This window comes from Ursus arctos, unplaced genomic scaffold, assembly GCF_023065955.2.
Source record: "Ursus arctos isolate Adak ecotype North America unplaced genomic scaffold, UrsArc2.0 scaffold_28, whole genome shotgun sequence".
Classification (NCBI taxonomy): domain Eukaryota; kingdom Metazoa; phylum Chordata; class Mammalia; order Carnivora; family Ursidae; genus Ursus; species Ursus arctos.
Window position 1 is genome coordinate 1,705,423 of NW_026622963.1, and position 13,114 is coordinate 1,718,536.

The following is a 13,114-nucleotide window of genomic DNA, read 5'->3' on the forward strand; positions in this document are numbered from 1 at the left end:
AGAAAAAGTGTCTTCCGGGAGGAAGTGACGTAATACATGCGCGACGCGAATACGACGCGCCCGGCCCGGAGAGCCCCACGCGTAGGTGGGCATTCATTCGGTTCTTCAATTTCTAAATACCGCTCTCCTTGAGCATTCTAGGCGCGGAGCCAGCTGCATTGCAAACATTGTAACTAACAGATACAGTTTCCCTCGTGAAACTACCTGTCTAGTAAAGAAGACGCATTCATCAAGTAATCGTGCAAATGCAGAAGTGCCGCGGTGAATGGAAGTACTACCAAAGTGGAAAACACTGGGCAAGAAGAGCTTATAGGAGATTTTGACTTAGTCAAAGAAGTTAGAGGAGCCTGTCCTAAAGATTTCAGCCTTCTGGTAAGTAGGAGTTAAATAGAAGAGAGAGAAGCACAGTTCAGGTAGGAACAGCATTTGCAAAAACTCTAGTAGATAGTAGGTCTAGTCGGGAAACTGAAAGAGTGCCAGAATGGAAGTGATGTGATGTTGGGGTCCTGGAGCTAAGAGTCAAGAAAGAATTCTTGAGACGTTTTCGGTGCAGAAAAGGTGGTTTTATTAAAGCATAGGGAAAGGACCTATGGGCAGACACAGCTGCACTGGGATTGGTTATATACTTTTAAGTTGGGGTGGGGGTAGAAACAAAGGAAATTTCCGAAAGGATTTTCAAGTGTTAAAGAAGACTTGCAGGATCCTGGAGGTCCCTCTATGGTCAAACTGGGGTTGCTTTTTGCCTCTAGCAAAGCATTAACTTTAAGATAAATTCCTGCAGGAAAGTCCTACTCTGCCTGTCTCAAGTATTTGTCAATGGGCTGCAAATTGTAAGGAAATTAATTTGATCTACTATTTCCTTTTGCCTTTGTTCTCCATGTCCTGATGGAGCCCAGAAAGCCTGGAGGGAGCCTGGGAGGACAGATCATAGCATTCCAGGATCTCCTATCCTAAAAACAATGGGAAACCACTGGAGGGTTTTAAACTGGAGGGGAAGGAAAGGCCATGCTGCAAGAGTAGGTATTTAAAAGTAAACTGTTTTGAGATAATTGTAGATTAGTGTGCAGTTGTAAGAAATAATACAGGGAAATCTTGTGTGCTCTTCACCCAGTTTCTCCCAATGGAATTATCTTGCAAAAGTGTAGTACAATATTACAACCCAGACACTGACATTAGTATAGTCAAGATACAGAGCATTTCCATTCCATCCCTTCCAAGATTCCTTTTATAGCCACACCCACTTCCCTTCCTTAACCTCTGGCAACTAACCTGTACTCTTTTATATAATTTAGTCCTTTCAAGAATGTTATATAAATGAAATCATACAGTACATAACCTTTTGGGATTGTTTTTACTCAGCATAGTTCTCTGAAGATTCATTCAGGCTGTATCAATACTGTTTTTTTTTATTGCAATAGAAGTGCGCAAAAAAGGTGTGAATAAAATGAAACCACTTTTTAAAACCATTCACATATTGAAGGATATTTGGGTTGTTTCCACTTTGGAGTTAGCGTGAATAAAGCTGCTATAAACATTTGTATACAGGTTTTTATGTGAACATAAATCTCCGTTTCTTTGGGATAAATGCCCAGGAGTGCAATTGCAGGGTCATATTGTTGCAGGATTTTTTCTCTGTTGGTGCCTGCGGTTCTTAGTCCCGCCACTTCAAAGAATGAAGAGGTAGAGCAGACAGTGGCTGCGAGGTTTATTGATAGCAAAGTGATAGCACAAAGCTCCCAAGGAGGAAGGGGACCTGAGAGGGTTGCCACTGGAGTTTCTAAGTCTAGGGTTTGTTGGGCTTGTTGTGGGCTTGTTGACAGGCTGTTTTAATCTGAGTAACCCTCCCTGTGCCTATCACCCGATCAGCTTTTTGTCACCTATCTATCATATAGGAAAGGGGGGAGGGCTCTTTCCAGGGTGGTGTAAAATCCTTTTAAGGGTGGTTTCCCTCTTGGGGGGGGGGGGATAGGCTTGTCCGTGCCTTCCAATTATCCTTCATCCATATGGCACTTGCATGTTTAGTTTTTAAAGAAACTGCCAAATTATTTTCAGAGTGGCTATACCATTTTATAGTCCCACCAGCAATGAGTGATCATTTCTCTGCATTCTCACTAGCATTAGCTACTATTTTTTAAATTTTATTTGCACTTCCTTAATGGCCACTTATGTTGGACAACTTTTCATTACACTTATTTGTCATCTGTGTGCCCTCTTCATTGAAATATATCTTTTGCCCATTTTCTAACTGGATTGTTTTTCTGCTGATATTTTAGAGTTGTCTACGTATTCTAGATACAAGTCCTTTGATATGTCCCGGTTTATAGTTTGTCTTTTAATCCTCTTAACAGGGTTGGGCTTTTTTTTTTTTTTTTTAAGATATTTATTTATATGAACAGGGGAGAGAGGGAGAAGCAGGCTCCTCACTAAGCAGAGAGCCCGATGCTGGGCTCGATCCCAGGACCCTGGGATCATGACCTGAGCCAAAGGCAGACGCCTAACCTTGACTGAGCCACCCAGGTGCCCCATTGTTTTTGCTTTTAAATAGAACAGATGTTAATTTTAATGAAGTCCAACTTACCAGTGTTCTCTTTTATGGATTCTGCTAGTCAGATCAAGAACTCTTGGGGCGCCTGGGTGGCTCAGTCGTTAAGCGTCTGCCTTCAGCTCAGGGCGTGATCCCGGCGTTCTGGGATCGAGCCCCACATCAGGCTCCTCCGCTGGGAGCCTGCTTCTCCCTCTCCCACTCCCCCTGCTTGTGTTCCCTCTCTCTCGCTGGCTGTCTCTATCTCTGTCGAATAAATAAATAAATAAATAAATAAATAAATAAATAAATAAAAATCTTTAAAAAAAAAAAAAAAGAACTCTTTACTTAGCTCTACATCCTGAAAATTTTCTCCTGTGCTTTTTCTAAAAGTTTTGTAGGTTTACATTTGACTTTGTGATCCAGTCTGAGTTAATTTTTGTATAAGGTGTGAAACTTAGGTTGAGGTTCTCCCCCCCACCCTCCCCACTTTGGATGTCCAGTTGATATCACATTAGATCTTTACTTTTCAGAGTGATAGTAGAGGACCCCTTGGTTAAGAGTCCATATCTATACTGATTGAGGGATCAGAAGGCAAGCTGAGGACAAAGCACAACTGACATCCCACAACCACCCCACCCCCCCAGGTGGGATTTGTGTGACACTCTTCAGGCACTCCTGGCTGCCCTAAAACTAAGGGAAGGGAAAAACAAACGGTTAACTAATAGAGACCACAGGAGTCACCATCAGTTTACAAATGTCTTAGTGATTTACAAGGAAAAAGCATTCTCATCAATAGCCTAACTTTCGAAAACCCATAGACTCAGTTTCCTGGAGCCCTAACATCACCCTCCCCTCCATAGTGGTGTCGAAAACAAAGGTAGAAGGGAACGTAAATAAAATTTCCTTATAACTGAAGCCCATTGACAAATACTTGAGGCAGGCAGAATATAACATTCCTTCAGGAAACTCCCAACTATCTTAATGTTAATGCTTTGCTAGAGGGAAAAACTGCCTTAGCTTTACAATAGCCGGGCCTCCAGTATTCGGAGAGCCTTCTTTAGCATATGGAAGTCCTCTGGACACTTCTCTTTCTTTACCTCTCCCAACTCCCAAGTATTTAAGTATATAATTAGCCATTCCTCACAACCCCAGTGCAGCACTCTTTCTGCCCACGGGTCCTGTCACTGTGCTTTAAATAAAACCACCTTTTTGCCTCAAAAAATGTCTCAAGAATTCTTTTGACCGTCAGCTCCAGACCTCACCAGCATTCCAAAACTGCATCATATACCATGAGAACTATCAATGCCTGACCCCACATCCCAAGAAACCTCTAATATTTCTCAGAAATTTTTAATAACATTTTTACTTATATCATTGTAAATACTGTACATAAAGGCTTCAATTTTTATCTTAAATTTATTATGTAAGATAACATATAATTTCTAGATATTCAGTTGTCAATACTGATGTGGGAAACAAAGACAAAATGTATTTCCTTACTATCTACAGCCCACTGACAAGTCCTTAAAACGGGCGGAGTGACACTCCTCTAGGAACTCCGCTGCCTAGATGTTAATAGTTTGCTAAGGACAAAAGGCAATTTTAGCCTGACCCCCCAGAATCCTGTAAGTCTACTTTAACATATAAAAATACCTTTGGAAATTTCCTTTATCTCTACTCCCCAAGATGCAGGTTGGCAATCATCCTGCAAGCATATGACCTACTGATACACATCTGAAGGGTTTCATGACTAAGGTTTTATTAGACAGTAATAAATGACTTTTCCCAATAGCCCCTCAAGGTCCGGAAAACCTTGCTTCAGATTCCTTAGAGACTTCCCCTATCCCTAACCCTCCCAACTTGGAAGTATGTAATGGGCCACTCATGACCCCAGTGCAGCTCTTTCTGCCCATGAGTCCTGTCCCCATGCTTTAATAAAACGATCTTTTTGCACCAAAGATGTCTCAAGAATTCTTTCTTGACCATTGGCTTCGAACCCTAACATCTTTCCTACATCAAATACCATTTATTACTAAATATTCTTTTTCTAAATTGAAGTATCACCTTTTCCAATACTAAATTCCTATATTTGGCTTCATTCTTTTCCAATACTAAATTCTCATATATATATTTCTGGTTTTCCTTTTCCATTGGTCTATTCATTCATGCACTGGTACACACTAAAGTTTTTAAAGCTTTATATTTATATGTATATATATTTTTAAAGATTTTATTTTACAGAGAGCGGGAACACAAGCAGGGGGAGTGGGAGAGGAAGAAGCAGGCTCTCAGCGAAGCAGGGAGCCCGATGTGGGGCTCGATCCCAGGACCCTGGGATCATGCCCTGAGCCAAAGGCAGACACTTGACTGAGCCACCCAGGTGCCCCTATATTTATATTTCAGTGAAGTTTTTTAAATAGAAGAGGGAGCCCCTCCGCACTTTTTTTTTTTTTAAGATTTTATTTATTTGAGAGGAGAGAGGGAGAGCATGAAGGGGAGGGGCGGGGGGGGGGAGAAGCAGACTCTTCGCTGAGCAAGGAGCCCAAAGTGGGGCTCAATTTCAGGACCCTGCAACTGAGCCACCTAGGCGCCCCCCTCCTCATTCTTCTTTCAGTGTTAAGTGGAGAGGTTATGGAACCAGTCTACTTGGGGTTAAATCCTGGCTGTTGTTTACTAGTTGTGTGACCTTGGGAAAGCTACTTAAGCACTCTGGGCTTCAGTTTATTTATAATAGGGGTTGGTAACAGCACCTACCTCATAGAGTTCCATTAAATGAACACAGTGACATACAGTAAGCACTATGAGTGTACATTATCATTTTGCTTTTCATTCTTGTTTATTTTTCCTTATGTACTTTAGAATCTATTTCCCTACTTTCTTTTTTTTTTTTTTTTTTTTTTTTTAAAGATTTTATTTATTTATTTAACAGAGAGACAGCCAGCGAGAGAGGGAACACAGCAGGGGGAGTGGGAGAGGAAGAAGCAGGCTCATAGCGGAGGAGCCCGATGTGGGACTCGATCCCGGTACGCCGGGATCACGCCCTGAGCCGAAGGCAGACGCTTTAACGACTGCGCTACCCAGGCGCCCCTATTTCCCTACTTTCAATTTTAAAACTTCTTGGTATCTTATTGCAATACTAAATTCATAAATCAATATAGGGTTAATAGGCACCTTTATAATACTGAGTTTCCCCATTGAAGAACATGGGATACCACTTATTTCCAGATATGCAAAATACCTACCCATCTACTCTTCCACTACTATACCCTTAGTCCAATCCATTATCTTTAAAAAAAACTTTTAAAAAAATAATAAAAAAATAAATAAAAAAGACCTGAGTGTGTCTGATTCAATCCTTGCTCCTCTATAGTCCGCTATACTGCAACCTGAGTGGTCTTTTAAAACTTAGGTCAGATATTTCCCTGTGCAAAACCTTCCAATAGCATCTCATCTCGCCCAGAATCTAAGTCTGAAAGGGAACTGGAAACAGGAAAACCAACTTTTAGTTTACTGTGAAGTGGATGTGAATTCAAAGTTTTGTTTGCATGATGAGAACTCATCTGAAAAACAGGAGGAAAATGATGAGGTAAGAGAGGGCCAAGTGCTGGAGGACTGTCCACAACGAGGCCTCTAGTCATTTCCCCTCCATTTTCCTCAGAGCCTTCCCTTCCCAACAATCTAAAATACACATCTAATGATGGGCAACTCTCCTGGTTAATACCCTTTTAATAATGCCCTACTATTTTCTGCATAAAATTACAACCTAACATGGCTTACAAGATATTGTTTTAAAATGTTTGGAGCGGGGCGCCTGGGTGGCGCAGCGGTTAAGCGTCTGCCTTCGGCTCAGGGCGTGATTCCGGCGTTATGGGATTGAGCCCTACATCAGGCTCTTCCACTATGAGCCTGCTTCTTTCTCTCCCACTCCCCCTGCTTGTGTTCCCTCTCTCGCTGGCTGTCTCTATCTCTGTTGAATAAATAAATAAAATCTTTAAAAAAAAAAAAATGTTTGGAGCACCCAATATGGGAGACATTATGGTAGGTGCTGACTATAGTTAACAGAATATAGTTTTCACCCTAGTGGAACTTGCAGTATACCTGAAAAGACATGTGAAAAATAAGCTTAGGATTTCTCAACTAACTCCTAAATCTCCCTAGTTGTTTCACATTTGACAAGATCTTGATTTAATTTTCATTATTTCTTTCTGGCAAATTCCTTCTTGATCTTCCAGACCCATCTGGGCCACCCCCTTTTGTGTCACCATACCTGAGATCTACCTCATTTCCATTATTATGATGCACGGATGTTTGTGTTTTCTTCCCCTAGTAGACTAGTAATCTTCTTGAAAAACTTGGTCTAATCTAGTGTGGGGCCCATGCAGGACATTTAAGTGGAGGTTTTCAATAAATGTTTAACATAAACTTTAATAACAGAACTTTATCTGTGGAATCTACAACTAGGAGAATTTATTGGATATGAAAGTGCCAAGGATTAACCAATCACTAGAATAAAGCAGCTCATGATATCTGTGTCCTTTTAAAAATGGCACTGTATATGGACATAACACCACACTGGCTTTCATTTAGTACTTTTGTTTTATTCAAATGCCAAAACATAAGTTTCAAGATACAAATTGTAGTTATACTCTGTTTGATTTAAAAACATCAATTATGCTTTGTTAACAACTTCCAAAACCAAATATAAGTTGTGACTAAAATGTCTCCCAGTCCATTTCTGGAGGATTACCCTTAATATATTTAGTAGCTACTCCAATTTTCACTCTACAAAAAGGAAAACGATGATGCTATAAGAGAAAGATAATGAACAGTTATAATATGGAAGACTTCCTGAGAAGAACTTTAACCATTAATAGAGACTAAGAAGGATACTTGTTTCTGTTCCATTTTATAGCAACCAGGCTTAAACACTCTGCAAAAGTACATTTCTGGTCCTACCCAGCCATAAATAGATATCTCAAATCTCTTATTACATCACAGAAAGCCAAATTTTTCATCAAAACGATTTAGAATTTGCTAACAGCTTAAAGTTTTTTCCCTAAGAAAAAGGGGGTAAAAGGAAAACTCAAGAATCTATAAACCAAATAATGAAAACAAATATTTAAATGTACTCTGATTTAAACAATTTCAATGAGGTTGAACTGAACGCATAGTGCGGAAAGTTGCATCATTATTCAGCTTAAAAGGTACCCAAATATTTTAATATTTATAAAATCAAATGAAATAACTTTCATTGTTAAGCCCCTCCAAATTTCCCCCACTGTTTAGTTTTATTATATAATGGAGGTTAATAACTTATATTTTAGTGTGAACACATTCATTTCTGCTGATAGCAAAGCATAGATTTTCTTCAATGTTCTACGAAACCAAGGAATTACACAAATATCCAGTACCAAAATAGAAAACAAAACTAGCTAAGCACTTTAGTTAAGTGCACAATATTAGGCTAGTTTAGCTCATGGCTGTTACTATGACTGATGCTGCACGATACTTTTAGAATTAGATGGTGCTTTCCTGAAGTTAGGCAGACTTCAACTCCATCTGCCACACTCATCATACATACTAAAATGGATCAAAGATAGAAAATAAATCGGACAAGTCAGCAAGGGAACGGCCTTTTCTACAGTACAGATTGGGAAGTTGGTATCATGCATTAGCAGATAAGACTAAGAACATAGCTAAATAAATCAGCAAAATATGGTTCTTCAGGGTACTTTTTCCATGAAATTTTTAACTACTTGGAGACTACCTATTCCAATTTTTAAGATGAATAAAATTCCAATATTTTCAGGTAACAGATATGGGTAGAAAAAGGTTAAACTAAAAAATGGTATCCCCATCTTTAATTTTAAAGAATTTATTTTCCCATTTGTAGAGTAACATTATTGTAAAATCCACGGTTATTGCAACACCTGCATTGCTTAAAGGAACTCCTAAGAATCTTGTTAAAGCATATTTTTAAAAAACTCAACCAAAATAATGTACATTTTATCTCTGAACATTGTATCATTGAAGTCCACATAATGTCCTCTGTATAAATCAATGTGATGTTACGTAACATACATGATCTGATTTTTATCCTAAAAGCTTCTGACCATGTATGATATCCAAGATAGATCCAATGCTTTTAATGTCAGACTGTAGAGACAGTTACGATCATAAACAAAAGAAGGAAAAGTTTTATATACAGAAGCCTGACAGTTTAGCTGTTTGCTGCATCTGCTTGACGAGGCCATCCTTCTTCTTCAACTCCAGAGTCATACTCTTCTTCGGAGGATTCTTTCGTTGGAGCCCTATCATAAAAAGCCATTAGATTTTTTGTTTTTGTTTTTTTTTTAAATAAAAATTTGGGGGAAACATGATCTCTAGACTCAAAATAATAATTTAATCCACCTAGCTAGAAAAAACACCCCAAAAAGGAAAATATTAAGAGCACTTTTAATATTCATATTGCTTAGTGGTGAAATACAGGAAACATTAAGCTTGCATAACCAAGAGTTGTGAGTAATTTTCCCAATACTTTCCCTAACAAATTTATTACTGAAATAAATTAACAAAGGCTTCAACTGCGAAGTCTTAAGAAATCCATTTCTTCACCAAAAAAGTAGAATCTATTATTTCAACTCAAATGCTTGACATTTAGCATATATTTGGAGTCAAGAAGTCAATAACTTCTGACCAAATCTGACTTGACTCAAATTAGTCAAAATTATAATTAGACCACTATAATTTCTTCACATATTGTCATTAACCAATAAAAGATTATGTCTCTGAATAACTAATCAATCAACTACCTCCTAAAGTTATCTCAGAAGGTAAGCAAACATAAAACATAATATACCTTATGACTTAGTTAAAACAGAAATTTCTGGTATGTAACATTATTGTCAAACACTGTATAATAAATATTCATTGACTAGATCAGGGGTCAGTAAACTACAGCCTGCTGGCCAAATAAAGCCCATCACCTGTTTTTTTAAATAAAGATTTAATGGAACACAGACATGCTCATTCATTTATGATTATCTATGGCTGCTACTGTGCTCTGATGGCAATGGTACGTAGCCGCAATACAGATTTGTATGGCCCTCAAGTATTCCCCTAGCCCTTTACAAGAAACTCTGCTGACCCCTGGGATAAATAAATGAAGCAATGAAAGACATGTCGAATCTGTCAACCGACATGATACAGCCGAGAAAGAATTCTATTAAAGAGCTGAAACAAGTCATTCATAAATGACAGAATTAGGAGCAAAGTTCATTTAAATCTCTTCATTTGGATGACTTTATGTCTCTTTTGATACTTCTTCCTTAGGGGAAGGCTAATTTTGAAGATCAATATTCAAAGACTCACAAAATACTATTATTTTATTTTATAAACCAAAATTAGAACATCTTTTCTACAGAAAATTTATGAGATTACTGCATCCTGTGAATATAAGGACACTTATATTTTTGTGACAGACCAATAAACCACAGCAATAAACAGCTGATCTTAAGTTTTTAGATTTGTTCAAGCTTGACAATACACTTTACCGGATATATCCTGGTTCCTTTTTCCCTTCTACTACTTCTTTGTCAACCTCCACACATACAATATCAGAATTAGGAACTTCAAACATTGGTTCTAGTAACAGCTTTTCCTAAAGAGATAAAAAGTAATGCATTATAAGGAAAACTGAGGTTACATACAAAATACTTAACATTCTATAGGCCACCAATCAAATTCATTAACTCAACAAATATTATTGAACCCCTATTTTGTACCAAGAACTGAAGGTTGGAAAAAATCAATATAAAAAGCTTTCATATTCTTCATATTAAAGCAGCTGTTAACTAAATTCAGAGAGAATTCATTCTATAAGGGAAAGCTATTTATCTGTAGCTCTGTCTACTTAGGCCACCATGCACATATAGTAAGACCATACTTCTGGATTCAGGTGTTACTCAGAATTCTTGGTATATTCTATTACCAAAGAGTTCAAATGGTAATCCTTACTTTGAAAATGATTTAATCCTAAGCCATCTCTACCAAACTCTTCAATTTTGAACTATGACTTCAAACAAGCATTTGTTTCAGCAGGGCTGCAGATCTTAAGGAAAATACTGGTTGGGTACATAAAATTTCTTTTAAAAGGTTAACAATATGACCTAGTCTTGTAGTTTGTATGCTTATAAATCTGTCTTTAATCAGTAACACCTGAAGTCTAGGACTTCATTAGAGAGTATAATCTCAAACTGACTGTGATAAATGGGTAGTTCCAATCAAAAAGTCCTACTGAGATGAGAGAAGTAATAATTGACAATGAAATCCTTAAAAGAGAACAGGAACAAGTGATTGCTCTGGGAGCACTTAGGAAAGCAGTAACCCACTGTACAGCCAGACCTGGAAAGTAGGGAAGAGAACGCTACAAAGAAGAAAGTAGGTGATGGCTGAAAATAGGCTGGGTCTCTAGAATTTGTAACAAAACAAAAAACGGGGAGTTCACAGGGTGCCTGGGTGGCTCAGTCAGTTAAGTGTCCAACTCAGATTTCAGCTCGTGAGATTGAGCCCTACATCAGGATCCACACTGGGTGTGGGCCTGCTTAAGATTCTCTCCCCCGGGGCGCCTGGGTGGCACAGCGGTTGAGCGTCTGCCTTCGGCTCAGGGCGTGATCCCGGCGCTATGGGATCGAGCCCCACATCAGGCTCCTCCGCTATGAGCCTGCTTCTTCCTCTCCCACTCCCCCTGCTTGTGTTCCCTCTCTCGCTGGCTGTCTCTATCTCTGTCGAATAAATAAATAAAATCTTAAAAAAAAAAAAAAAAAGATTCTCTCCTCCTCCCCTTTTGCCCCTCCCCTGCTGCTCACTCTCAAGGAAGGAAGGAAGGAAGGAAGGAAGGAAGGAAGGGGAAGAAAGAATAGTGAGTTCTTTTCATAGTGTAGAATTTAAGGGTAAAAAATATCATGATATCTGCAATTTAATTTCAAACAGACAAGAATAAGGATTTCAATGGGTCTTAGAACATGCTTTGGGGAGGTTAGTCAAAAGGCCTGAGTAAAATTTTCTGAATTTTCCTTCCCAGAATCCTGATTTTATTTCATTAATGGTATTGTGTCCTTTGTTGCAAATGCTTGCTTACTTACTTATTTATTTATTGGAGGGGAGAAAGAGGAGGAGGGGAGGGAGAGGGAAAGAGAAAATCTTAAGCAGGCAACCTGAGATCATGACCTGAGCCAAAATCTAGAGTCAGACGCTTAACCAACTGAGCCACCTAGATGCCCCTGTTGCAATCACTTTACAGTTCCTTTTTTATAATAAAGAAAAATATAATCTATGGAGAAAAAAAAAATCACAAGAAACAGGGTCAGGCCAGTTCTGTAGATATATTTCCAAAGAAATAACATGGGGGCTTAATGTTTGCAAAACCACGATCGAGAAAATAATCTAGTTTTTGTATAACGCCAACTCACCATTATGGACCGAAGACCTCGTGCACCTGTTTTTCGTTCTAGTGCCAATCTGGCTATAGCTTTCAAAGCATCCTCAGTAACATTCAGTTCACACTACAAATACATAAAAAGAAATGAGAACTTAGATAATACTTGATTATATTTTCCTAATATAACCACATAGCATCTGATTTATTAACTGTTACTAACTACCCTCATTCCTAGTCTCTGTAGAACAAAAAGGTACTAATGCCCTAACTTTACAGATGAAGAAGTAAGTTCGAGCAGATTAAGTACACTGATTCACTAATACTTAGAAACCCAGGATCGGGATCTTCCTGTCTTGACTCACCCTATACCCTTTCAGACTAAAGCATTTTTTGACCTTCACTTTCTTCCTAGAAAACACTCATCACTCATTTGAGTGTTACTTACCCTCTCATCCTAAAGAACGAAGGCAAAACTTCAGACAGATCTCTCTAAATTACCACAAATTTCAAAACAGTGTTCAAATTACTGATACTTTATTAAGATACTAAAAAACATCAAAATACTTTGGAACATCAGACTTCACAAGATCTTGGTATTAAGCAAATTTTGGTTATTAATTTCCACTTCCAAAAAATGTAAAATTTAAGCAAGGTTATTATCTCTCGTGGTCTTGCCTCCAAGCACTTGTTCTGTCAATTAGCCTATGAGAAGTAACAGTGTTTTGAATCACAAGTTTGTCATTAGTCCTTGAAGAGGTTTTCTAGATGAACATGGACTTTCTAGGACTTTATTCAAAATTTATTGGGCCCCTACTGTGTATGGTGCTAGGGGAACAGCAATGTGGGGGCATTAAACAAAGCAAGCGGACCAATGAAGGATTTAAGGAGAAGAGTAAAATAACTAGCTTTGTGTTTATTCCTTCACCAGATATTTATTAAGAACTTAAAATCTATTTGCTGGGCACTATGTTCAATAAAATAAAAATGACCCATTCTGGAAGTAAAATGGAAGATAATGGTATTTTGATGGTGGTGGTCAGAAACAGACTTGAGACAGGGAAACCTTTTAGGAGCCAAATGCATGGGTCAAGGCGATTAAGGAGCTTTATTAATTAAAAATAAAAATAGTAAAATAAAACAAAATAAATTTT

General features: G+C 38.2%; 1 protein-coding gene across 1 annotated transcript in view; it reads right to left on the reverse strand.

The window, feature by feature from the left end:
• Nucleotides 1-7,101: 7,101 nt before the first annotated feature.
• CLPX (caseinolytic mitochondrial matrix peptidase chaperone subunit X) overlaps nucleotides 7,102-13,114 on the reverse strand; it is a 41,412-nt gene continuing 35,399 nt past the window's right edge. Inside the window, exons 12-14 of the mRNA XM_026478321.3 lie at nucleotides 11,995-12,087; nucleotides 10,078-10,184; nucleotides 7,102-8,835 (exon numbers count right to left, since the gene is read on the reverse strand). Coding sequence (XP_026334106.1) covers nucleotides 8,745-8,835; nucleotides 10,078-10,184; nucleotides 11,995-12,087 — 291 coding nt within the window. The 3' untranslated portion in view covers nucleotides 7,102-8,744. The remainder of the gene's footprint in view (nucleotides 8,836-10,077; nucleotides 10,185-11,994; nucleotides 12,088-13,114) is intronic.